This window comes from Papio anubis, chromosome 3, assembly GCF_008728515.1.
Source record: "Papio anubis isolate 15944 chromosome 3, Panubis1.0, whole genome shotgun sequence".
Lineage (NCBI taxonomy): Eukaryota > Metazoa > Chordata > Mammalia > Primates > Cercopithecidae > Papio > Papio anubis.
Genome location: NC_044978.1, coordinates 80,973,241 through 81,000,035, shown reverse-complemented (window position 1 = coordinate 81,000,035; position 26,795 = coordinate 80,973,241). Strand labels below are relative to the sequence as shown.

The following is a 26,795-nucleotide window of genomic DNA, read 5'->3' as shown; positions in this document are numbered from 1 at the left end:
ATTTGTACTTTTAATGTGGTACTTGGGATGCTCTTCATTTTGTTTTATTAGTCTGTGCAAATGATTTCCTATATGAGCTTATATACTGCTTGGAGAAAAAGATCACATTTTACCAATTTATGTATCAAACCATGGTTTTCTGCAGAGAAGCCTCAGTTAATATTTCTGACCAACTGAACAAACAAACAAGTGAAGTCAGAAGTGTTAAAACAGACCCATTCCATATGCTGGGTCAATATCCTCAATCATTTGGCATGTACATGCAAATACATGATGTAGCGTACATCATGTGAGCAGAAAGTGGATCTGGGTTTTCTAAATAGGTCACTGTCCTTTAAAAATCCTATTTCCAAAGAGTCTCAGAAGTGTGTGTCTCTCCACCAACTACTATGCCACTGAAGACATATTTCACATCATTTTTTTTAAGTTTGTTTTTTATTTATTTAATTTTTTTAGAGCTGAGGGGGGTCTCACTCTGTTGCCCAGGCTGGCCTCAAACTCCTGGCCTCAAGCGATCCTTGCTTCAGCCTCCTGAGTACCCAGGATACAAGCATGAACCACATTGTGCCCAGCCCATTTCACATCATTTATTCAACTAGTATTTATTGAACACTTACTATGTGCTGGAGGATATACTCAGCATAGCCTTTAAGATTTTTAAACTTTTATAGGTAACTTCTATAGACATAGGTGAAATAATACTGAAGTCAGACTATATGGATATACTGCTCACTAGCTATGTATTTTTGAGGAAATTATTTAATTGCTACTGTTTTATAAAATCAAAATAGGACTGTTGTGAAGAATAAATGCATTAATATATGTACTACGGAAAAGTGCCTGGTGCAAAAGTATAAGTATTTGTTGTCATTTGTAAGGATAAAATGGGTAACACATAGATAAAAACAGACATATAAACCTAGGATTTCCTAAAAGTGCTTTACTTTTGATATTTTTACCAGACTCATAATAAGAAAATTGGCATTAACATACTTTCCCTTACACACACACACACACACGTGAAAACTAATGTGCTCCCTAATAGGAAATTAACCTGGAGTTGTTTTTCCACCAGTGAGAACGAGTTCTGCTGGCAAACATTTTATATTTACGCGATAGTTCTACCTAGGGTTAAAATGTGAATATGATACTCTTTGGTTGCTTTTTTCTGGCTGAGGTGGAGGGGTTGGGGAAAGATACAGCTAACTAGGAGTCTATTACGATCTTTGAAACCAGCAGCTCTGACCTCAGTACCATCATGCACTAACCAGCTGAGCTCATGATATATCCCAAAAGGCAGGAGAGAAAAAGAATTAAAAGCAAGAGATCTAGAAAGCTTATTTTCTTCGCAACAAAAGTACGCAACTGGAATGATACAAACTCAGTATCATGAAAGTGAGTGCTTTTTTCAAAGTGGAGTTTATATATCTCCAGAAGTACATGATAATAAGGAACAAAAAGCCCGGGATAAAACAGGATCTTTATATTAAAACAAGCATAAATAGTGCACAGACCAGAATACAAAAATCACACCAATCTTTAGAACAAAATAAAGACCGAAGAAACTGCAAGCAGACAACTTCTGGTGATGACCAGTAGTCCCTTCTCTGTAGTTTTGGAGAGTTTGTTTAAAAAAAGTTTGAGAAGCAATGATATAACTTACAATTACTCAAAACAAGGTAGGGTGGCAGTAAGAGATGGAAACAGAAGAGAAACTATAACTGCAATTGAGAGCCAGTTATAAACTTAACTTTTTTAAAAAAAATTGAACTGTCCTATTATTCTTGAAAGAAAAACTACTGAACTATGATTGATTTATTATTCTTTTTAAAAAGTTAATGTTTCAAAGAGTTTCAAACAGGACCTAGGACAGGGTAAGCACTATTTAATTGTTAAATAAAGAAATAATTAACAACTAAATAGGTTCCCAGACGTACACACCCTGCTCGGACGCTGGTCGGAGACCCACACGTTTCAGTGGCCTACCTCCTGTCTCCCCTTGGGTATCTCACAGACACTTCAAATTCACCATGACCACGACCAAGACGGGTCCTCCCTCTCAAACTCAGCCTGCTTCCTGAGACCCCTATCTTAATTCCCTTTCTCACTATACAGCCATAGACCTGACTCTTGGACATTCCTAATTTTTTGGAGGCTCTTGATTAAAGGAAGCAGGGTGGAGGAAGGACTGAGGATAAAAAATAAAACAGAGGCAAACCTGGAAATGTATGTATAAGTGATTCTCACCTTTTCAAAGTACTCAGACTACTCAAGTCTAGTGCACTAGTAACTAAGTCCTCAAATAAACATTCTGTTTTAACAATGAAGGGAAATGAAAGTGTTAAGTATTTAATCTAGAAGTGTTCACCAGTAGTGGAAAGAACACCCAGCCTCTATGCCACTCTTTTTCACACAGTCATTAAATTTTATTATCCATTGTAAGTGTTAGAAAGGGATGGACAAAAGGGTAAAATGTAGGCAGGGACAAATTTTACCCCTTTACATTCTCTGCCTTCACTTTTTTTTAAATCTTTTATTTTGAACTTTCAAAGACCCTGATGAAGTCCAAGTGTGCATGTGCATGCAAAGAGAAACGAGCTACCCTGAGAGCAAATCCACCCTTGAGGTTTGCCCTGAGTGATGGGACCAGAAGGCTTGGTGGACCAGAGCTCTCCGTCCTATTCCCAACTCGTACTCGCACACATCAGGCAGAAACAGGATGTTTTAATTTTTCAGACCTCTTGTACTATATATTTTTTCTATAAACAAAGTAGAAGCAAATATTAATACAGAGGCATAAAATAAGATTCATGATTCTTGGACTTTAAATAGAGATTTTATACATCAGTGATTATTTAGAATATGTAACCTAGTGCTGGTAAATAACAAAAGATGAAACACCATCGGGATATAATGGAATAACCAAAAGAGATTCAAAAGAATAACATCTGAAGTAAAAATCTCCTACTTTCCCCATTCCTATTTTAAAATTACCAGCATCAACATGTTGTACATGCTGAAATAAATGAATATTGTAGAGTACTGAATTTTTAGTATATTTGCACAATCTATTGGTTTACATAGTGAGTGAAAGATTTTCAAAGCTGTCACCTGTGGCCCTGCTATGCTTTTCTTCTGCTTTTTAATAATGAATAATACATGTAACAAATTCTTGTGTGTTTCTAAAGAATTGCTATCAAATGAATTACTCTTGTCTTGTAAAAACGTATTCTGATCCACCCAGTGATATGCAGCACCGGCGTCCGGAGGGTCACTCAGGCTGAGACTTGGCTCTTCATTTAGAAAAAAGGCTGGGAAAGACAGGGACTCTCACCTTGTTTGGAGTTGACATCTGATGGGATGTGTGACGGGTGTGATCCTGGAGAAAAGTGCTCGTCACTGTAAGTGATGAGGGGGGTGAGAGGATGGACTGCATGGGATGGCTGCACCACGGGCACTTTATTTGACTGCAAAGTAACCACAAGGTCAACAGTTAATATGGATGCTCAGCTCCAGTCTTTTCTCCCAAAGAAAAAAAATCACATAGCAGCCGTAACCAGTCATCGACATAACCCAAGAATCACCTTCAGACCTGGACAAGTGGAACTGTCTCTTTTAGAATTTTTCTCAATTTTTCCATAGTAAATACTTCTCAAATATATGAATATGTCACTGATATTCATGAGTTATCAGTTATTTCACCAGTGCCTCTTCAGAGATTTAGGTTGATCACTACTCTTCCATATGGCATGAATTTCGGTACACATCTATTTACCCTCTCTTTTAGATTATTTTCTCAAGTTAAGTCAATAAAGAGCGAATCAGAGCAAAATTTACGAATGTTTTACAACATTTGTATTCATTACATATGTCTAGCACAAAAAGTAAAAAACTGTTCAATGAGCAAATAAATGAATAAATATTGCCAATTTGAAGGACAAATTTTTAAACCCAATAAATATAAATTTCCTATACTGATATCCCCTCAGCTTATAGAATTCATAATTCTATCGTTGTACATCTTTAAGAACCATGTTACACCATTCTTTCAAGTTTTACAGCTTTGTCAATCAAACACGACTAGCCATTCTGCTTTAGCCCTCCTCAGTTCATCTTCTGTTTCTCTAGTTTCCATAAATATTAATTGATAAAAAGGAATTTCCAATCTTGAGTTGAACTGCATAACATGAAATACTGCCTTTTTTTTTTTTTTTTTTTTTTTTTTTGAGATGGAGTTTCACTGTGTCGCCCAAGCTGGAGTGCAGTGGCGCAATCTCAGCTCACTGCAACCTCTGCCTTCCGGGTTCAAGTGATTCTCCTGCCTCAGCCTCCAAAGTAGCTGGGACTACAGGCATCCGCCACCACATTCAGCTAATTTCTTTTTGTGATTTTAGTAGAGACAGGGTTTCACTATGTTGGCCAGGCTGGTTTTGAACTCCTGACTTCGTGATCCATCCACTTTGGCCTCCCAAAGTGCTGGGATTACAGGCATGAGCCACCATGTCCAACTGAAATACTGCTTTAATAATATTTTTAATTGTTAAAATTGTATATTTTAACACATTTTATATGTCTTATACTTGTTTGCAAACATTTTATTGTTAATTTGGAAGTCAACAGTCACACATTTTAATTCAAGTTATCTAATTGGACTTCATCAATTTGAAATCTGTGATCACTTTGGTTACAAAGTTAAGGTTGTTCCTCCCCAACCCAAAAGTGCTTACTAAGTAATTAAAAAATATAAAGAAGACTTAAGTAGGTTTAACCTAATTAGTAAAATCACTTATTTATTTATTATTTATTTTTATTGATATGGCATAGCTATAGAAATTCTGTGGTGTATGTAACATTCTGATATCCTTATAAAAGGTAGAACGATCAAATTAGGATAACTGGGATATCCATCACCTCAAACATTATCTTTTCTTTGTTCTGTGAACATTAAAATTCTTCCCTTCTAGCTATTTTTTTTTTTTTTTTTTGAGACGGAGTCTCGCTCTGCCGCCCAGGCTGGAGTGCAGTGGCCGGATCTCTGCTCACTGCAAGCTCCGCCTCCCGGGTTTACGCCATTCTCCTGCCTCAGCCTCCCGAGTAGCTGGGACCACAGGCGCCCGCCACCGCGCCCGGCTAGTTTTTTGTATTTTTTAGTAGAGACGGGGTTTCACCGTGTTAGCCAGGATGGTCTCGATCTCCTGACCTCGTGATCCGCCCGTCTCGGCCTCCCAAAGTGCTGGGATTACAGGCTTGAGCCACCGCGCCCGGCCCCCTTCTAGCTATTAATAATCTATTGTTAGCTACAATTTCTCTACTGTACATACTACAGCTTATTCCTTCTATCTAACTGTATTTTTATACCCATTAACAACTCCTCTAGGGGGATCATTTTAAAGAGACCCAATAACCCTTCCACCAAATAAAAAGGGACTCCAAGCAATTATATACCTGTTAAAGGTGTTTGTTTCTGATTTTAAACTAATCTAATAATTAAAGCAGTTGCAGGAAAATTTCTACTTGAAAACACTGTAGTAACGGGTAACATGAATTTAAGAGAAACTGAGCAGATCATTATGCTCAATTCACTAGTTCAGACATGTCTTCATCATAATTAGTTTGAATTAGTAAGATCTTACAATATTATTGACTAAAATGCATGTGAAATCAGTTTTCTCCTGAAGCAAATATTCATATTTTTTAAAAATTTGAGGAAGTGCCTAAAACTGCACAATGTGAACTGCTTAAAATGTAAGTCCATATCTGAATGGTTAAGAGGGCCCCCACAAAACACTTGTGTATGGTGGCTCTACCCATGATGTACACTAATTTTGAACTTAATATTTTTTACAAATTAGGCATAAAAAATATGTGGCTCCAATGGGAAGGACTCCCCTCAGGAAAATTAGAAATAATTACCCTAGTAATTCTCCTTATACCCTATCATTACAACCTCCATCCAAAAAAAAAACTTACAGGGGGGGAAAAAAAAAGCAAAGGAAAAAAAATCACACTTTTTTTGGAAAATGATACAATTTCCATACTAGATTTTTGCTATTTTATAATTATCAGCTCTTCGTTAATGGCAAAACTTGCATAGCTCATATAGCTCTTGGCATATATTAAATAGAGCGCCATTATCAAAGCCACACGATTTTTCTCTACACACCTCAGCACAAACATCTATGCATATAAATGTGTAAAAGGTTAAACAAATCTTTTAATGCTTTTCAAGTGTTAATGATGCAGTTTTCCAAATAACAGAATAAGCTTCTTAAATACATGGAATTTAGAATGCTAGAAGTGGGGGTGGGTAGACATGGGGATAGGAGGAGGTTATTATAAACTCTTTTTTAAAATGGAAACATAAATCTCAACACCCAAATGTTAAAATGAATAGATTTCAAATATACTTTAGAATAATAGCTTTTAGTTTCATTTTGAAATTCTCATAAATAAGCATAATTGCCGAACAATCTATAAAGGTATTTTCTTAGGGTACTTATAAAGAGTAAACACTGCGGAAATCTTCTGGATATATTCTTTTTTCCAGAGCACCACCTTAAGGAACTTGCATTAGCAGGCAGCATCTTCTTAATGTCTGACCTATCCCTCCAGTCATACAGCTCAGAATCTGGTGCCACGAATTTTTGCTAAATTATGCTATCCTTGCTCTCCTCTTAATTTTACGGTTTTCAACACAGATTTGCTTTCCTGTGGGAAGGAGATAAGAAGCCGAGGATTTTAATTTAAGCCTGGCCTTGTCTTATATTTTGCAAGATGGATAGCAAAAGCAGTACTAGTAGGTGTGTTAAAGCCAACAAGGATTATGTCCATTTTTGTGGCCAAATAATGAAAGTAATATGAAATTTCAATAGCATGTGTGAGCAGAATTCCAAGGGTTATGGTTTGCTTCCCACCACCCATCTCCACTACATATACAAACAGAACAAAGTGGATTCCAACTTACACTGCAGATATGTGGCACATTGTCATCACGGTCAAGAGTCCTCAGCCCACAAATCTGCGGGTTTCCTCTGATTTCAGGAGTTACTGCCCCTTGACACTATGTGCACACACAAAGTGAGAACCCTGGCACTGCTACTTTGGTTAAGTTTTGAGACAGCCAGTATAACCATTCTTAATTCCATTCATTTATGTGGTATGTATTTTCCTGTGGGGAGTAGGTAAGGGGAAGAATAATCAACCAACTATCTAAGTGTTTGTAGACAAATTAAGTGGCTACATTATATGCAGAGTTATACATGCCCGTGTGCATTTGTATTTATTAAGCACCTAAAATGTTCCAAGCACTATTCTAGCACCAATGACCAACACACAGGTAAGGTCTCTAACTCATGCAGTTTACTTTCTGGGGCTCTGGAAGTGGGATCAAGCAGCAGAGGGTGGGTATTGGAAACAATGAATATGTAAAGGACAAAAAAAGACAAGCAAAATCTGAAAAGGCAGCATCAAGTATTATGAAGAAAATGAACCTGGTGATAGGAGAAAGTATGTATCTAAGAATATGCCTGTGTATTATGTTTAAGCTCTAAGAAACCTAAAGTACATTTAGTAGCTTATTTTAGCTCCATATTTTAATTTTACAGACTGGAAGCTGAGAAACAGAGGTCATCAGGGAATGGATGGGTCAAGTCAGGACTACTGTACAAAATAGTACAGCCCTGCTCACTACACAACTCCAGTAACACAGGGACACTTTGAGTACAATGGGAATGAACCCCCTGGGTTGCCCAATACAGTGGAATCAAGCAGCAGAGAAATTCGATCCTTTTGGCTCTTACTCTGTGCTAGGTACTGTACACATAGTAAGTACCTCACTTAATAGAACCCAAGTCTCCCGATTCCTACTCAGGTGCTTTCCCTACTACACATCTTGCTGTAAGGGAGGGAAGGAGGGCAAAAGGATAAAAATCACCTTGTTTTTTCATTCACAGATACAATCAGGTAAGTCTTAGCTTCCAGCTAAGAATCACCAGGTAGTCCTAATGTGTGCTCTGTTTCATTATCCCAGGGTAACAGGATGCATGGGTACTCCAGCTTTACAAGATACCTGGCAGCCCCAAGTCACCCCAAATTCTCCACTTCTGCTCAGAGGTTCAGTGACTTGTTTAAGCTCACAAGGCAGTAGGAGGCCAAAACCCGTTGGTTTCTGATTCCAACTGCACATTCTTTAATCTCAGGCAGGTGATTGGTGGGTGAGCCAAAGAAAAGATGAAAACAGTAGATACTTAAAAAAAAAAAAGAAAAAAAAAGAAAAAGAAAACGGAGAAAATATCAAGGATGGCTGTTCAGGGAGAAGCTTGAAACCCTTTCTTAAATTTGCAAATCACCATCAGGCCAACCTACCCACATAATACATAGTAATTATAGCAATTAATACTTATCAACTGCTTACTGTGTGCTAAGCACTTTATCCTCACAACAGCTTTGAGGCAGGTACTATTATTATCCCCTTTTAAAGATGAGGAAACAGGCACAGAGAAGAAAATATTCTTGAAGGGTATGTGCCTTAGCAAACAGCCAAGCCAGGATTCAAATGCAGAAGTCTGGCTCTAGAGGTCAAGCTCACTACCCGTACATCATGTGGCCTTCCTGAAAGCCAAGTTCATAAAATCTTGGACACTGAGGTGACCATCTGGGCCACACCTGACAGCATGTGACATCTATGAAATGGGTGTGTGGTCTCTGTCCCAGGCACAGGAATCACTTCAGACAAAGCAGCACCTCAGCAGAAGTGGTTAGAGCTATGGAGACTCAACTGCAGCCTTTCTCTCCAGGACTGGAAAACATTCCAAGGAAGCTTGGTTGGCTGCCACCCAGGCTGGTCCCTGCAGGTAAGGACCTCTTTGGCATCACAGCCAATAAAACCCACACCTCCTGTGGACACGAAGTGGGTGCCACTTAGGGATCCTGAGAGCCACCCCCAAAGCAGCATTCCCAGAAATGACCCACTCACCGCTGGCAGGAATTGAAGGTGTCATGAAAGCTGTTAGCCTCAGAGGATGTGGTTCTGGGAAGAACTAAAAAGGTGGTTCAACTCCCTACTGGCTAAGGCCTGGGGCCTCCTGGTAAGAGGAGTAACTGGGGGAGAAACCTGCTGGCCGGGTAGCTAGTCTTCATTTTCCACATCTCCAGGTTCTAACTAAACTAAACCCAAAGTGCAGGATCTGGCTGTGCATAAAGGTCTTGAGTTTCAACTGGCTGTGCATTTAATCAATAATCCTCTGGTAATAACTGAATCCAGGGGAATTTTAACACTTCAGGAATTTTCATCTGGCCTTGATTGTCATAAGGTGGCATTTTTGCTTTTCATAAACACTTCAGAAGTCTGGTACTCGTGAGATAAAGCCATGTAACTTCATGTTGCGCCTTTCCCTCCTTTTCCGAGAATCTGAGCTTCTCAAGCCTTCTCAGAAAGAGAGGCAGATTTACTCCAAAAGGATACATGATTCTCGTATCTAGACCTCAGAAATAAGGTACTGGAAATATTTTCTAAGATCCACCAAAGCCAAACACTTGCTTCAGGTCTGATGTGGCTTTCAAATCTAAGACCCCCTACTGGTGGTGATGCAGCTGGCATTTTTCAGGTAAGAATGAGGCTCCAGGCTCTTAAGATTCAAATGGTCTATGAGTCCAACTCTGGAGGGAAAGGGACGGTCTAGAGACCTGCACTATCATCAGACAACTGAAATGTTTTCTTAAGAGGGGAAGGAACATATCACAGGGAAAGGAATTAACACATGGGTTGCACAGTTAGTAAGTACCAGTCATTACAGTAGTGCTTTTATATACTCTGGCACTCATCCATGTAAGTGGGTATTATTACCCCCATACTTACAGATGAGAAGGCTGAGTCTTTTTGAACACAGAGCTAAGTAATAATTAGTGGAGAGAGGATTTGTGCCGGCATTTGTTTGATATCGAAGTCCCTGCTCTTCCTGCCCCATACTGTTTGGTGCTCAGCTCCTCTCTCCATCTCTGTTCCAAACTACCCCCCAATCAAGTGAATGTGGCTAGCTGTGGGCTCAACTGCAACAAAGCATCTGGACAGGAACAGTGGACCACCGGGAGAAGACTGATGTCCCCAGAGTCAATGAGACTACAAACAGAATGCTGGAAGGGCTCCCTTTTAAAACACATGGAAAACCCACTATTCTCCACATTCTCTGTAAGGTGATGAATTCCAAACACTACATCATTTAATCCTAAAGCCACTCCTAAGTTAGGTGTTAAGATTTCTGTTTTATTGAGAAGGAAACAAGGCTCTGAAAAGAATTCATTCTGGGAGCCAAAAGGACCCCCACTGTTTTCAGTAACTGGAGCCTGTAAATAGAGGGAGTGGGGTTAAGGTTAGAAGCTGAGAAAAGATCAGGGTAAAGGGAAAATGACATCTAATTATGTAAAGTTGCAACATCCTATTATTTGATTGATTTCACAACACCCTCACCACACCCCTAATCATCTAAGTACTCCATTAATTTTTCATGTTGAAGAAAATACTTTGAAAATTAAGAGAAGGAACTGGAGTCATTCAAGATAAATGAGCCAAAAAACAAACTAAAACTACAATTTGCAATTTACTTACTTGTGCTATTTAGTGGTAAAATAATACAAGTACGGCATTACAGTGGTTAATTCAGAGGTCAAATAAAGGGATGGGGCATAAGTAAAAGAAAGGACCATCAGATTCTCACCAGATTCTAAGGAGGCAAGAGGAAGACGAGGAGAAAGAGAAACAGGATGAGGAGGAGGAGGAAGAAGAAGAGGAGGAGCAGGAGGAGGAGGAGGAGGAGGAGGAGCAGCAGCAGCAGCTGCCTGCCTGGACCACTAGCTGTAGTGGTGCAGGGATTCTATGGGGTATGGAAAACTTCGCAGTGGAAGGACATGGGCAGAGCAAGAGTCCAATGGTTCATCTTTTCTGGATCACAGACATGAAAAATAAGATGAAAGTTGTGTATAAATGTTTTTATACACAAATACAATCACATATCAATGGGTTGGGGCAGAGGAGTTACAGTATGCACAAGGGAGGACAGGGAAAGAAGTGGCCCATGATCCCTAGATTTAAAGCTGCTGCCTTACCAAAGCAAATGGACAAATGGGATGGAGAGCAAAGGAAATAGTCAACAATGTGAAGAGACAACCCACAGCATGGGCAAAATTTCTGCAAACTACCCATCTGACAAGGGATTAATAACTAGAATATATAAAGAGCTCAAACAACTCAATAGGAAAAAGTGAAATAATCCCATTGTAAAATGGGCAAATGGTCTGAATAGACATTTCTCAAAAGAAGACACATGAATGGCAAACAAGTATATGAAAAGGTGCTCAACATCAATAATCATCAGAGAAATGCAAATCAAAACTACCATGTGACATCATCTCACTCCAGTTAAAATGGTTTTTATCCAAAAGACAGGTAAAACTAATGGTGGCATGGGTGTAAAGAAAAGGGAACCCTTGTACACTGCTGGTGGAAATGTAAATTAATATGATGACTATGGAGAACAGTGTGGAGTTGCCTCAAAAAACTAAAAATAGTACCACCTTATTATCCAGCAATCCCACTGCCAGGTACACTCAAAAGAAAGGAAATCAGTATATCAAAGAGCTATCTGCATTCCCATATTTGCTGAGTACTATTCACAATAGCAAAGATTTGGAATCAACCTTAGTGTCCATTAATGGATGAATGGATAGAGAAAATGTGGTATATACCCAATGAAATAATATTCAGCCACAAAACAGAATGACATCTTTGCATATGCAACAACATGGATGGAACTGGATGACATTATGTTATGTGAAATAAGCCAGGCACAGAAAAACAAATATCACATTCTCGTTCATTTGTGGGAGCTAAAAATTAAAACAATTGAACTCATGGAGACAGAGTAGAATGATGATTACCAGCAGCTTGGGATGGGGGGTGGGGGAGTGGGAATGGTTAATAAGTGCAAAAATACAGTTAGGATAAGATCTAGTTTTGATAGCTAGCACGACAGGGTGACTATAGTCAACAACAATTTATTGTAAGTTTTAAAATAAGTAAAAGAGTGGAATTGGAATGTTCCTCACAATGAAATGATAGATGCTGGAGGCGATAGATACCACAATGACCCCAATGTGATTACTACACCTTGTATGCCTACATCAAAACATCACATGTACCCCATAAATATCCACACCGATTTATGTACCCATAATAATTAAAACCTAGAAATTTTTAAATATCTGCTGCCTTATTCTGAGAGAAGTATTTTACCAATCCAATCACTGCATAATAACTTATTATGATTAATAAGCTGAAGTGTAGTCAGTTTGATGAAAGTAGTATTTGTGCAAGTCACTGGAAAATAATGCAAGGTAAACAAATCAATTAAGGTGAGTGAGAAGTCAGGAGCAAAAGCTTTCTCTGTCTACCATGCAGAGAGCTCAGACCGGAAGCAGCATGAGGCAACCCTAGGGACTCCAGAACCAGAGAGGGAGGGCACTTTTGGGGCGGGTTGGTTCAGCGGGGGACAAATTCCAGAAAGATTTCCTCAGAACCTCATCAGCCACCAATCCTGAATAGACTCAACAAGGTTTTCTGGTGCTGGTCTGGGGACATGTTGGTTGAAAAGGCTCTTTGCCTCCACTGCCCAGGGATGGCATATTAAGAGGGAGGGACTTCCCACAGCCACCACAGCCACACCTCTCTATTACCCAGTTTAGAGGGTGGAAGAGCTCTCCTTGGCATGCAGAATGTCCAGCAGAAAATGACGAATGGTCGCGCCTGAGATATGGACTTTAGATCTCCTGTGGCGGGGTTGCGGGGGTCGGCAAGCTACAGCCTGCCCAAGGTCAAGGTCAGAGAAGTCCCACAGCTACCCAGACGCGAAGTGCAGATGATCTGTTTATATGTTCAGACTGCAAATGGAGGGTGTAAAATTCCATAGGCGAAGCCAACAGACTTAAATCTAATTATTTCCTATTCAAAGGGGGTGCCTTTCACACTTAAGTTTCTATGAAAAGCATTTGCCTGATTTTAGTTTAAGTAAAACTGATTCTTATTTTAAGATCAGGTGTGAAGGATTTACAGAACAGTAACAGAAATGCTTATGTGTACGATTTTGTCCTACCAAGTCTTCTCTGATTTTAATAAGTGCCATATGTATACAGTATTCTCTGCTTAAAATTGGGTGTTTTAATAAGTGCAAAGATAACATTTATGTCTACAGGGGTCCCCATCTTTCTACAGAACTTCTGAAGAGCCTTTCAGAAATCAAATGGGGAAAATGCAACAAATTAATTGGGTTCAGCTACTAACAGTAAGATTGGGACTAAAAGTATGAATAATTGAGAGCTAAAGTTATTGGAAAACTCAAATCATTTTCTACGAACATGTAAATTTGATATTTACACTGTAAGATCAGCATTAAAGATATTCTATAGTGTTGTAGAGTTGTGCTGTCCAATATGATAGCCATTAGGCATTAGGTCGAGCCCTTGAAAGGTGGCTAGTCCAAGTTGAGACATGCCATAAGTGTAGAATACATACTAGAATTCAAATATTTTGTGTGAAAAGAATGTAAATGATCTCAGTATGTTTATATTGATTACATGCTCAAATAACATTTTCGACATATTATGTTCAATAAATGTATTACTAAAATTAATTTTACCTGTCTTTACCTTTGGATGTAGCTTAAGAAAACATACTACTACAAATATTACTTGCAGTTGTGATCTGCATTATATTTCCATCAGGCAGCTCTGCTTATAGTTTAAAAATTTGTAGGTGGGATTGCCCCCTTTTCGTCTTGTACTCCAATTTGACTTAAACAAAAAAAAAATTGGCGTTTTAAAAACAAAGGTTCCTTTTATGGAAAAGAAAACTTATGGGTAAAAATACTGAAAATCAGAGAAGGTAAGTGGTAGAGCTGGTAATTTAACATTGCATTTCAATATCCCATACTGAGAGTCAAGTCTATATATATGTGTGTGTATATATATGTGTATATGTGTGTGTGTATATATGTATGTTTATATATATGTATGTGTACATATATATAATACTTTAAATTCTGGGGTACATATGCAGAACGTGCAGGTTTGTTACATAGGTATACACGTGCCATGGTGGTTTGCTGCACCCATCAACCCATCATCTACAATACATATTTCTCCTAATGCTAAAGTTAATATATTTAAAACCAAAAAATATTTATATGACAACTAGTACAGAACTATAACCTTTCATTTTATGGTGTAAAAAAAATTACTAAAAGCAGGGTAGAATGATCCTTATGATTAAATGGTGTGTCTTGAGGCAGTTATATGTAACTTCTTCAACTTGTCAGTCAGCTCAGATAACTTTTACAAATACCTAATACACATTTTCAGATTCGTTACAAGTTACTGATGAACTCATTTCTTGACAGGTAACTATCTTTTCCATTTCACATCATAGCACATAATCTAGAAAGAAAAAACAGAGCTTATCTTGAGTGAAAAATGATGCTGCAGACAACACTATTCACAGGATATATTTATATGAGTCAAGAAAAAAAAATAATCTTTTGTTGTAGACTTAAAAACAAAAGCTGAAATGAGTTGGAAATTGAGTCTGAAAACTTAAATGAGAAAGAAAGCAGATTACATAAACTGGGTTCTATGTAACTTTGCATCATCTTAAAGCTCTCAAATAAGTCAAGCCAGAAGAGAACATTTTCCCTGAAAACATTTGTTTCAAAGAAGAGGAAGCAAAATTTAAAGACCTTTTAAAAGACATTCAATTCTATTAATAAATTATAAAAAGGAAATATTCTATAGACCATGGAAAACTGTAGTAGCAAAGACAACAACAGCTATTCTCTGCTAGTGAAAAAGGGCACTTCTGTGGATATGAAATCAAAGATAAACTCCATTTTGTTCCATGTATTAAAAATAGAAAATTTTCCTCCTGAAGTTTATTTTTATTTCCATCTCTTTTAGGGGAACATGCTGAAGAACTCAAGACAGATACTGAATGCCTAATCTATATACCTTTCCCAAGAGCAATCTACATTATCCTGAATTTACAGTAGTGTCCAGGAGCGGCTTGTTCTAGCTCAGAGAGCTGATGGCTAAATTTTCAGGAATTTTGAGAGCCTGTTATTATCATGTTGGTAGCCTGAAATTGGTCATGGTAGGATTATTTATACCATGGAAATTGGCACATGTGAAAAGTCCCCTCTCCCTTGAGCTAATTGTTTCACATGTAACAGCACCCCACTGGCAAACATTGGATCCCTTACTAAATTACTAGGTGAAAAATTCTTTTCTTTATTTCTCTTTGAAAAACAACAGGATCATAATCTTGATCTTTGTCTGAAACTATTTCAGATGAAAAATTTCAAAGATCATCATTTAACATTGCCTGGGGTGACCTGCTTCATGACCCACTTCCTGCTAACACTGGAGGGATGTGCAGGCATTCGTCCCTAATTACTCTGCCTGGTTCCTTGCCTCGGGCCTAGACAGCATTGGGTTTGAGTCACTGGATACAAGGAGGAGCTTTACTGCACAGCAGTGAGAAGAGATCTGTAGAAGATTCACAGGTGTTTTCTTCCTTTTACTTCTCAAGGAAATAGTTAATGTAAGGCATAATGTAAAACGCTTGAAATGATTATTTTAGAAAGTTATCCATAAGACACAAATTTTACACAAAAAAAAGCAAATAACTGAGACTATTTCACAAGTGCATTAAATAATAATTAATGCAGCTTTTGACATGAGGCAGTATATCAGAGAGCAGTTTTCCAGGCCAAATGCACACAAGCTGACATTGGGCTAAATACAGCATTAAAATAGAGAAAGATGAGACACTTTTGTCGTTGCAGCAGATTCACTCAAGAAACAAATTCTTTCTAGACAATAGGAAAATCAGTTTAGGGATTTCTGAAAACCACTGTGAATCTCAGGAAGAGGGGTAAAGAAGTAAAAATAATTTAAGGGCTTACTGAAGAATGTTCTCAAGACAGTCTACTCTTGTATGTAGCAAGAATGGTAAACACAAGTGAGAGGAGTGGGTAGGCAAGATCCTGTGTACGACAATTTGGAGTTTGTGACCCACGAGCCTAGGATTCCTGCTATCAAGAAATGATAAAGTGTGAGCACTGGATTCCTGCTATCAACAAATGATAAAGTATGGGAATGATTATCTCCAATGCCCTTTCCAGCTCCAGTGATCCCGTGATCCCATGGGTTCTAAAGCTTTGAATTTCAACACTCTAATATTTTGTAGTTCTGACACTGTGGCTAAAAGCAGCTATAGAAAAAAGTCAGGAAAGCAAAAGAAAGAACTGCATATGGAAGCCGAGGTAGGCAGATCACCTGAGGTCAGGAGTTTGAGACCAGCCTGATAAACATGGAGAAACCCCATCTCTGCTAAAAATACAAAATTAGCCGGGCATGGTGGAGTGCGCCTGTAGTCCCAGCTACTTGGAGGGATGAGGCAGGAGAATCACTTAAACCCGTGAGGCAGACGTTGCAAGTGAGCCATGATAGCACACCATTACACTCCAGCCTGGGCAACAAGAGTGAAACCCCGTCTCAAAAAAACAAAAAATGAAAGGACTTATTTACATCTTAAGAATCAGTTTTAAGATGGATCAGTGCCACACTGCTGATGGTGGACACTGGTTTAATGGCAATGTGCACTGGGAATCTGAAAGAACATAAATGGTAATTTGAAGGAACATCAATAAAGCTTACAGAACGGATTTAAGACACAGAGCAGGAGCATTCTGTCATTACATTACTTCAATTATCATTAAAATTACTACTAACCTGATTTCTTCCAGTGTAGGGACCTGTAAGGTTGTGCTAATCACTACAACCTACAGATGAGATGTGGTCATCCTGCCAAAATTTCACAAAGGGCTATGCCCTTTCTTCGGCAAAGGCACCACTCTGTACTCCTATGCCTTCGACCTGCCTCGAATCTCTATCACTAAATTAACCTTCACAGAAAAACTCAGTTGGACAAGTCTGTGATGAGAAAAGTGGCATTCCTCAGTCTCAGAAGAAGGGAAGGAGATGGCAGGCACCTAGAGTCAGTTGCATAGACATAAAGTCAGTCCAAAGACTCCAGCAGATACAGGGATATGATGTTCAGTGGTTCTAAGTTCTATGCCTTGTATGATTACAGAGCTAGGGTCTTACATACAGCAAATGTGGAATAAGAGTCCTGTCTTATTCCAGTGGTCTGGATTCTGGGTCTCCAGTAAGTACTTTATTTCAAAGTGGACACATCTTTGGCAGTGTGGTATAGCTATGAATGAGCTCCTCCAACGAAAGGGTGATGTCTTGAGGGAGACAGCTAGAATTAAACAATAATGAAAACCATCAAATTTACATTAGTTTACAAAGTGCTTCCATGACCCTTATCTCATTTGGATCTCACTATCACCCTGCAAGTCTGCAAGAAAGGTATTAATAAATATCCCATGTTTCAGAGAAGGACAAGAAAGCTCAGCAAAGTCCAAAAGCACACAGTAAGTAACAAAGTAGAACTCAATCCTGTTTTCCTTTGCCAAACCATGATGCAGTCCATTTTCTGGTTCTCTAAGAGCACGCAGCTCCTGTCACTACATGGGTCTCAAAAGTTGACCTAGAGTGGGCGACTATAGGCCTCAGAGGCAAGAGTGAGAATTGTCAAGCTGCAAACACGCAGCCAAACAACAAAGAATCACCATGTAACCTTCACCTTCCTCCTAAAATGCTGTCATCATCTGTGTTTATGTTTTAGAAATGGTTATGCAATATCATGTGAATGTGCTAACAAACAGTACAATCAATCAATATATTATTCACAAGCCTTGTGAGTCCCAGGACAAGCTGATAAATGGGATGTCAAGAAAGAATATAAGCTATTCTTGCATATTCAGAAAAATCCCATCCATAGAACAAAGAAGCATCCATTTTAAGGAATGAATTTATGTGCCTATGTTTTTCACCTTCCCCTTAATTTTCCAGTTTACGCTAATAATGGTAATTTCTTCATGCTCTCAATTCTTCCAGCTAACTAGAAATGCTCAGGATATCTTCTCTACCTTGTTACATCTAATTCTTGACAATAATTACAACTTATTTCACCAGAATTTGGATATGTCTATTAAAAGATCTGTGGGAATTCATTTTCTTCACCCACCCTATTTAATCATTTCTATGTGTAAACAGGGAGATACTGTAAGTCAATGTAAATAATGTTTCCTTCTGCTTAACATAACCTGAATTTTTCCTTCTCCTCTACTAATCCAGTTGTTTTCTCTAACCAAATGTGTTAATTTAACTCCCTCTCCCTCTTAAAAAATTCTAAGTAGTTGATATTTCGAGGTTTAAAGGTATTCAAAAGAAATAGAAAACAGTTTTGCAGTTCCTAAAAAGGTAAACACAGAACTACCACATGACCCGGTGATTCCACTCCTTCTGAGAGAATTGAAATCATATATTCACACAAATACATATATACAAAATGTTCTTAACAATGTTAAAAACTAAAAACAATTCAAAATGTCCATCAACTGATGAATGGATAAACAAACTGTGGTATATAAAATGCAATGGAATATTATTCGTCTATGAAAAAGAACAAAGTACTGACATTCAATGGATGAACTTTGAAAACATTCTGTTAAGTGAATAAACCATAAACAGAAAGGCCACATATTATATGATATGTATATGTATATGAAATGTCCGGACCAGGCAAAGCCATAGTAACAAAGTAGATGAGGGGTTGCCGGGGGCTAAATGGAGGAAGTAACTGAGAATGGCTGCTAACAGATACTGGGTTTCTATTTGGAGTGATGGAATTAGACAGTGGTGATAGTTAGTACAACATAGTGAATGTACTAAAAACCACAGAACTGCACACATTTCATGATGAATTATAAGTTATGTAAATTATATCCAATTAAACAACAAACCAAAGGCACAAAAACTGATTCGGACTAATTGAAGGCTAATTTTACTTTATACAGAAGGCAAATCCAAGTGAAATTTTACCATGTATACATATTATATCTCTGAATATTGTAATTTCACATGTAGTCATGACAGGGGAATCCTAGCAAGCTAAAATTGGAATGCTATATAACCAGTGTCCAACCCACAGCAAAAGTATGACATATTATGTATGTTTAGGCAGACAGATGACACCCAAACTATCGTATGAAGGACATACCTAGGAATACTCCTTCCCACTCCCCGCCCCCAATTCCTGGGCCTATCTCCCCATGATGGCAAAAGGGCTGTTATTAGTCTTCCTTGCCCCTCCCCTTCCAGGGCTCTCTCTGGAGTTCCATAAATGGCATCAATCTGACTCTCTGTGGGCATGCCGGTGAACTGACAGCTGGGAGTTGGAGGTGTGCCTTTTCAGGTCTCCTCCAAACTGCCAGAGGACAATTAGGGAATGTGCAAGCCTCCTGGGAATCCATGCTGTCTTCTAGGCTTGTTCTCAGCTGCCAGGTGAGAGACAGGCATGTGACATGGGAGCTGAAGAGAACGTTCAGACTCTAAAATCACAGGCATGAGCAAAGTTCTCTATTACCATGCCCAGTTAGTCTTCATCAATAACCTGGAAGCTATACATATTTAACCCTCAGAGCTTAAGACTATGGGTTTATGTTTTTCCTACATTTAAAAACACTGTTTTTTTAAACTTAGACTTGCATGAAGAATCCACTTTTTTTTTTTTTTTTTTTTTGAGACGCAGTGACGCAATCTTGGCTCACCACAACCTCTGCCTCCCGGGTTTAAGCAACTCTCCTGCCTCAGCCTCCTGAGTAGCTGGGACTACAAGTGTGTGCCACCACACCTGGCTAATTTTTGTATTTTTAGTAGAGACGGGGTTTCCCTATGTTGGCCCGGCTGGTCTCGAACTCCTGACCGCAGGTGATCTGCCCGCTTCAGCCTCTCAAAGTGATGGGATTACAGGTGTGAGCCTCCACGCCCAGCCTGAATCCACTTAAAATATCCACTCCTTAAGAAGACTACTAGGGTTCTAATGAAAAGGTTAAAAGCCACTCTTAGAATTTCTATCTCAATGAGATGTTTTTATCTCAAACATCTCCATTTTCCCAAGTGTTTTCAAAATTAATTTTAATAATGTTTCAAATCATGATTTGTACAGCTATGAATGAAATTTTTAAGTCTTCTATCTCGTTTCTCTATAGATATGGCAAAATTCTTATGACAGAGCAATGGATATGATCCCATCTCTCCCAATTTAAGGTCTCTATCAAAGCTTTCATTAGCCTCCCATCATAGGATATGTGCAAAGTGACTCCTGGGCCAAATGAAAAATTCATTTACCTTATAAAGAAAGGGGGGAAACTTCCACTTCAAAGTAATTAAGTGCAAAGCAGTTTATGAATGTAGAATTCCAGAGCTGAAGGAGCCTGAGGGTTCAAAAAATTCTAACTACCTTCAGTCAGTCAATGACGAAAGTGATATTCAGAGAAGTCAGGCAGCTGGGTCTGCAGTCGGGCTCCAAATTTTGCCACTCCGAATCCAGTGCCCCACCTGGGATACAAAGCTACTACCAGACTCAGTCACAAATGCTCAGAGGTGAGCCCAGATATGGCTCAGGGAGATCAACGGTTCCATCAATTAAGTTAATCTATCCAACTCAAAAAGCACTTAAGTGAACACCTACCATGTTAAGGTGCCATCCCAAGGAAGCATGACAAGGAGACAACGATAAGTAAAATCTCATCACTATTCCCAAGGAACTTAGTATCTACTCAAGGAGGTAAGATATATATGCAAACACCTACAATGTGGAATGTTAAGAACAAAGCCAGTTATTAGGAGATGAAAGTCCAGGCAGGAGGTAATAAGGATGGGAAGAAGACAGTGACAGCCTGGGTGTGCTGGGTGAAGGGGAAAGGCCAGGAGAAAGAGGCTTCTAGGTTTTCAAGATTGAGGCTGTCTTTATGGACTAGGATGGGGCAGGCAGGCAGGATAAGGAGAGATGATGGGCTTCATTTTCAGTGTCCAGTGGAAGCAAGTCAGTGACGATATGGTACACTGATGTACACATTAGGGTACTTTTGTTGTTGTCATTTCATGCAACAAAAGTTACAAAGTGACTTGTATGAGGTCATCGGGCTGCAAAGTAGTAGAGCCAGCACTAGACTCTAAGGCTCAACTTCTGGTTCCGAGCCATCCCATAGCTCCAGAAGACTACCTATCATGGATGAGTTTCAAAGATCAGTGGAAGAAATACAAATTATTTTTCCAAAAGTGAGTCAAGTTGGTCAAAAATATGCAAGAAAACTTGACATGACATGGTCATCCAAAAACACTCACCAATGAAGGGGAGTTTACACATATTTACATTCCTTTTCTATTTCTGTGAGTGCATAGAGGAAACCCATCTGCATGGAGGCGGTACACAGGCTGAAAAATGGGTTGTGACAGAAGAATGAGAAGAAATCAGACAGCAGGTCAGACACAAGCATTGTCACCCAGAGTCCAACAGCTGGCTGGTCACTTGTGCATGATTGGAAAACACAAAAAAAACCCCACACCTCACATGCCTCTTAAGATAAAAAGACTCATTAAGCTGGCTCGAAAGGACTGAGCCTTTAAACAGTCCACTCTCTCTGCCCCTCATTATGACTCTTATTGGTTTTATTCTGCACAAATGTATGGCCTCATGCCTCGGAAGAAGAGCTGAGGTCAATGACCTTTGCAGGCAAACATGATAGAATTTATAAGCACAGAGAGAGAAAGGTGTTTTTTTGTTTTTTTGGGTTTTTTTTTGGTAAAGATCACACAGATCTAGTAGCCTGACTTCTGGGAAAAATATAAAATTTCGTAGAAAGTCTACAAAGAGAAAAAAAGACCAGAAGTATATGCACTGAAATGTAAACCACAATGTTAACTTGTGAGACTATAGGTAATTTTCGTCTCTCATGCTTTCCAAAATTTTTATCTAGAATATTGTGTATTATCCTTACAATCAGAGAAAATGCTTATTTTATTTTTTTAAAAAAAGGGAAATGATAGTGCTACTTGAGCTGTCTTGTAAAAAAAAAAAACAGTTGTATACTTTGAAATTTATTTTGGATAGTCACTGAAGTCAGACGCATATAAATTTTTTTACTTTTCACAAAGTTTCACCGTATGTTGATGTCAAGGAAGTAAATACCATCTTTTTGTCACTCTCTGAGAACACTTTAGCTCTTCTGAAGGACAGTAAAATAGGATGTTATGTCCTTTGACTATCATGGAGTCTAACAGTCCAATTTCACTCTTCACCCCCTCCCAACATGCTGCTTCTCACTGCCATTTTCCCTGTTATTGATAAGAGAAAGAACAATAGACAGAAAACCTACTACAGGCACATAATTCAAAAGGACAATTACCACATGAAGATGCTTATACTGATCTTCTAGACGCTTACACCCAGGAGATCCCCAGAAAGCACAGCTCCCACAATTCAATTCAGAGTCAGACATCCACAGTGCAAAAGCAGGCTAGAAAGGGACAGGTCTCCTGGGCAGGGATAGAGAAAAGCAAAGCAAGCTATAAAGTGAGGCTGGTCTTCACTTTAATTCAAGAGAGAGATGCAAGTTTCGAAGAGACCCAACCATCTAATTCAATCACTCTGGAAAGTGTATAGTTGCAAAGGACCTCAACCTTGATACACAGCTTTTAATAGTGTGCTTCGACTTTGAGGTTTCCTTTCCAATTGCTCAGATTTTCCACATCAACCTTCAGGTGCTTTGCAAGAGATGACTGTTTTGTAACAAGTCCTAATATTGTGCTGGTAATAAAAAAAGGTCTTAGATTATCATCATCTTATCTGCAATCAGTTTGTCACAGCGCCTCTTTCTTACTTTCAGCTTCTTCTAGATTTGACTCACTCGTAGTATATACCCTTTCTCCTTGCAAGCTGACCTGGTTAAGAGGTGCAGCACCAATAATATTTTTCTGGACTTGATTTTTCCTATCCAAATTAAAGTATGACATGGATAAAGATTGCTGTTCTCCTTCTGTATGTGTAAAATAAATTATATTAAAATGTAGATGTCCAGTGGCCTTGGAACCGGGGATACTTCTATCAAAATAAGAGCAGCCACACTGTAAGGAGAAACACTCAAGTAGCTGGAGTCCCACTTGTTGATCTTACCAGAATTTTCCATGTGGTAAACAGGATCACTCATAAAATTGACACAAATCACTAACTTCTCAGTTTCTTTATTTATAAGACACACAGGCACTGAGTTAGGATTAGCAGTTAAATATTAGGTTAAAAAATAAACAGAAAACAAGCAAACAAGCTCTTCCTGTTGAACTGCAAGTTTCTCTCTCCTCCTTCATACTCGTACCCTCTTAATTACATTAAAAAGATCTGGAGTGAAGATCGTACAAATAATCAGAGTTGACTTATGTGTGTATTTCATTTTGTATCTGTAACCGGGAATGCAGGACTGAATCAAATTCAATAGGTCTCTCCAGTGTCACCAGCTCAGCCTGCAAACTTTGATGTGTAAAAACTTAACATTTCTACCTAGGGATGTAGTTTTGATAAAAAAAGGAGCTTGGCAGACAAAGGGTAATTTGTTAAATCTGCTAGAAGCTACTTATCTGCTGTGGGCATGCAATCTTTAGGCATATTTCAGTTAGCCCCTGTGCAGAACTAATTAAATTGGAGGAAAGAAGAGAAATCCACTCCTTGTAGGGCCATCAACTATTACGTCTCAGTGTTTTAGCCTGACCACTTCCTCGGCGCTCAATTTGTTTCAATTATTAACAGACAGAAGCTAAACGCTGTTGACTTGCTGGAGGCTGTAATCATCTAGAAAGGCCTCTAAAAATGAAAAAGGACAAGTTGTTTTCCAGTATGGAAGGTGATTAAGCATGAACTCCAGAGACAGGCTGCCTGGGTTTGAATATCACTTCTGTCACTTACCAACTGGGTGACCTTTGGCAAGTCTCTCCATCTCCATGTGCCTAGTTTCCTCATTTGTAAAATGGTATTAAGAACAGAACAGGCCGGGCGCGGTGGCTCAAGCCTGTAATCCCAGCACTTTGGGAGGCCGAGATGGGCGGATCACGAGGTCAGGAGATCAAGACCATCCTGGCTAACACGGTGAAACCCCGTCTCTACTAAAAAATACAAAAATCTAGCCGGGCGAGGTGGCGGGCGCCTGTAGTCCCAGCTACTCGGGAGGCTGAGGCAGGAGAATGGCGGGAACCCGGGAGGCCGAGCTTGCAGTGAGCCGAGATCACACCACTGCACTCCAGCCGGGGCGACAGAGCGAGACTCCGTCTCAAAAAAAAAACAACAACAACAACAAAAAAAAAAAAAACAGAATAACCCTTGAAGGACTGTATAAGCGGGACATGCATTAATATTTGCAAACCACTTAGAACAGCATCTGGCACATAGCAAGTACTATGTAAGTGTTAAAACATGTAAAGTGTTTAGAATGATGACCAACAGGCACTAGATATTACCATTCCTATCTAATGTAAGTTTTAATCTAGAAAACAGAAGGCAAAATATTCAGGGTCCTGAATATTAAGACATTCCGTCAAGTTCTAAGCTACGGCCTCTTACTGTATACATACAGTTTTTTTTTAATCCAGAGAAGTTATTTTCCATCATTAAGTGTCCCAGGCTGAGATGGGAGGCTCTTGTGGTAGGAGGGCAGATGCGGCAGGTCCACAAAATACACACCTGCCCAGCCCCATAATTAAAAAGAAGTCACCATTAGAGAACACAGATTTGTTTGAAGTTCACGGGAGCTTTACCAATACAAATTACTTTCTCCCAGTATTTCAAGCAATTATCACTTCTAAAGTCTAGTGGGGGAAAGGTGTGAAAGGGAAAGTAATGAGGATTTGTATTAGAACTGTTCTCTTCAGCAAGAGCACACAGCCTCTACTAGGAGGGGAGATGCGGAAGAAAGGCATGTGGCATTGTTGGCTAAACAGTTTTCCAGGTAGAAAACTAACATTCTCCAAACAATACTTAATTGTTAAATGTTTCTGTCTCTCCTATTTTAAGTAGAGGAGCAGGGGTCACTAAGTATTATAAATCATTTCCTTATGGAGCATGTTTTCACTTTCTAAAATTAACAAATTTCACTATTCTTGTTTCTCTGAAGTCAGAATTTTTCTCAAATATCCAACATTGCAAGCATTTACTATCTCTACAACTTAGTAGCCTTAATATGCCCCTAGTGAAACTACTGTTTGTCTGTTGCCTAGAAGGTTGCTAATAAGATGATTGCAATTTTCTTTGAGATTGAATTTGTATGGATATTTTAAAGCAAAAACAAACAAACAAAAAAAGAAAAAAACCACACACACACAACGGAGTTTTTCTCCCCACTAAAGAGACAGACATATCAATGTTCTTTATCTCTTTACTATCCTAAAAATTCTATCACCGCTTCTCTCAGGAAATCACTGCAGCTGATCTGTGCCCCACCCCCTGCATGGGCACATCATGCGGGTCTCCTAGGGTATGCGACAAGACCGACAGACCTGGGCTCAAACCTTGACCCTGCTCCCTTCCCTCATCCTCGTTGAATGACTTAACCTCCGCTTCCTCCACTGTAAAATGAAGATAATATCCACCTTACAGTGTTGTAGTAAGAATTACAGAAAATATGCAGAATGCACAGCCCTTCATAAGCTGCTTAGTAAGCACATTGCAATCTTTCATATTATTTCAAACTTTGAGTAGGTCCTAGAACCACAGTACCTCTGAAATCTGTCCAGACTCTAGGTTACAATTCATTTTATGGCATTTCAATGAAAATGAGCACTTACTAAATTGGATGAAAGATAGGTAATCTAGCATATAGAAAGATGACCTAACAATTGGGTAAAACTGGATCAATAATTTTCTCTAAGTTCTTCCAAGGCAAAATATAGTGCTAATCAATAACTACCCCCAATATTTCCATAGGATACACCAAATGAAAGAACACATAATGAAAAAGAAGACAGAATTATTCGTGTTAATGATGCAAACAGAACCTCTGTAAGAACAAATGAAGAAATGTAAGATGTGCCCAGGTGCTTGCAACAGTCTCTGCCTTCCTTCCATTCCCACTGGCTTTTTTCCTGAATGTATCTAAAGCTGTGATGACTGCAGAAGAGCTGTATTATTATCCTGACTCTCAGCACATTGGCCTGTAGCTAATCTTTGAAAGCACCACCTGCTGAGTGCACCTGGGGACCCAGCCAATGCACTGCATTATTGGCTAAGTCACCTTCCAGCAACCAGGCCATCTTGTAGGCCACACAACTCCTGCCTGAAGGGAGAAAGGAGGGGAAAACAGGAGCGGCCTGCAAAAAGTGATTCTTTACCTTTTGTAGCCACCATATATATTTCTAGCCCTAACTGTCATGTATCCCTATTTACCTTATTTAATCAGAGGAGGAAGAATGAAGAATGAGGTAGAGGGAGGCAAGAAAGGTATTGGCATACAGGCCAGGTGTGATGGCTCATGCCTGTAATCCCAGCACTTTGGGAGGCCAAGGCAGGTGAATTGCTTGAGGTCAGGAGTTCTAAACCAGCCTGGGCAACATGGCAAAACTCTGTCTCTACAAAAAAATACAAAAAAATTAGCTGGGCGTGGTGGTACACCCTTCTATTCTAGCTACCCGGAAGGTTGAGGTGGGAGGATCACCTAAGCTTGGGAGCGCAAGTAAGCTGTGAATGCGCCACTGTACTCTAGTCTGGGTGACAGAGTGAGACCCTGTCTCAGGTTATAAAG

At 39.1% G+C, this 26,795-nt stretch overlaps 1 protein-coding gene across 7 annotated transcripts in view; it reads right to left on the bottom strand.

The window, feature by feature from the left end:
* The window catches only part of LEF1 (lymphoid enhancer binding factor 1), a 123,547-nt gene that overhangs the window by 39,286 nt on the left and 57,466 nt on the right, over positions 1 to 26,795 (bottom strand). For all 7 annotated transcript variants that reach the window (XR_002522361.2, XM_017958940.3, XM_003899071.5 and 4 more), the window contains exon 4: positions 3,335 to 3,467. Coding sequence is in view for 6 of the 7 variants with exons in the window: in XM_017958940.3 (XP_017814429.1) it covers positions 3,335 to 3,467 (133 nt within the window). In the remaining variant the exon portion in view is untranslated. The remainder of the gene's footprint in view (positions 1 to 3,334; positions 3,468 to 26,795) is intronic.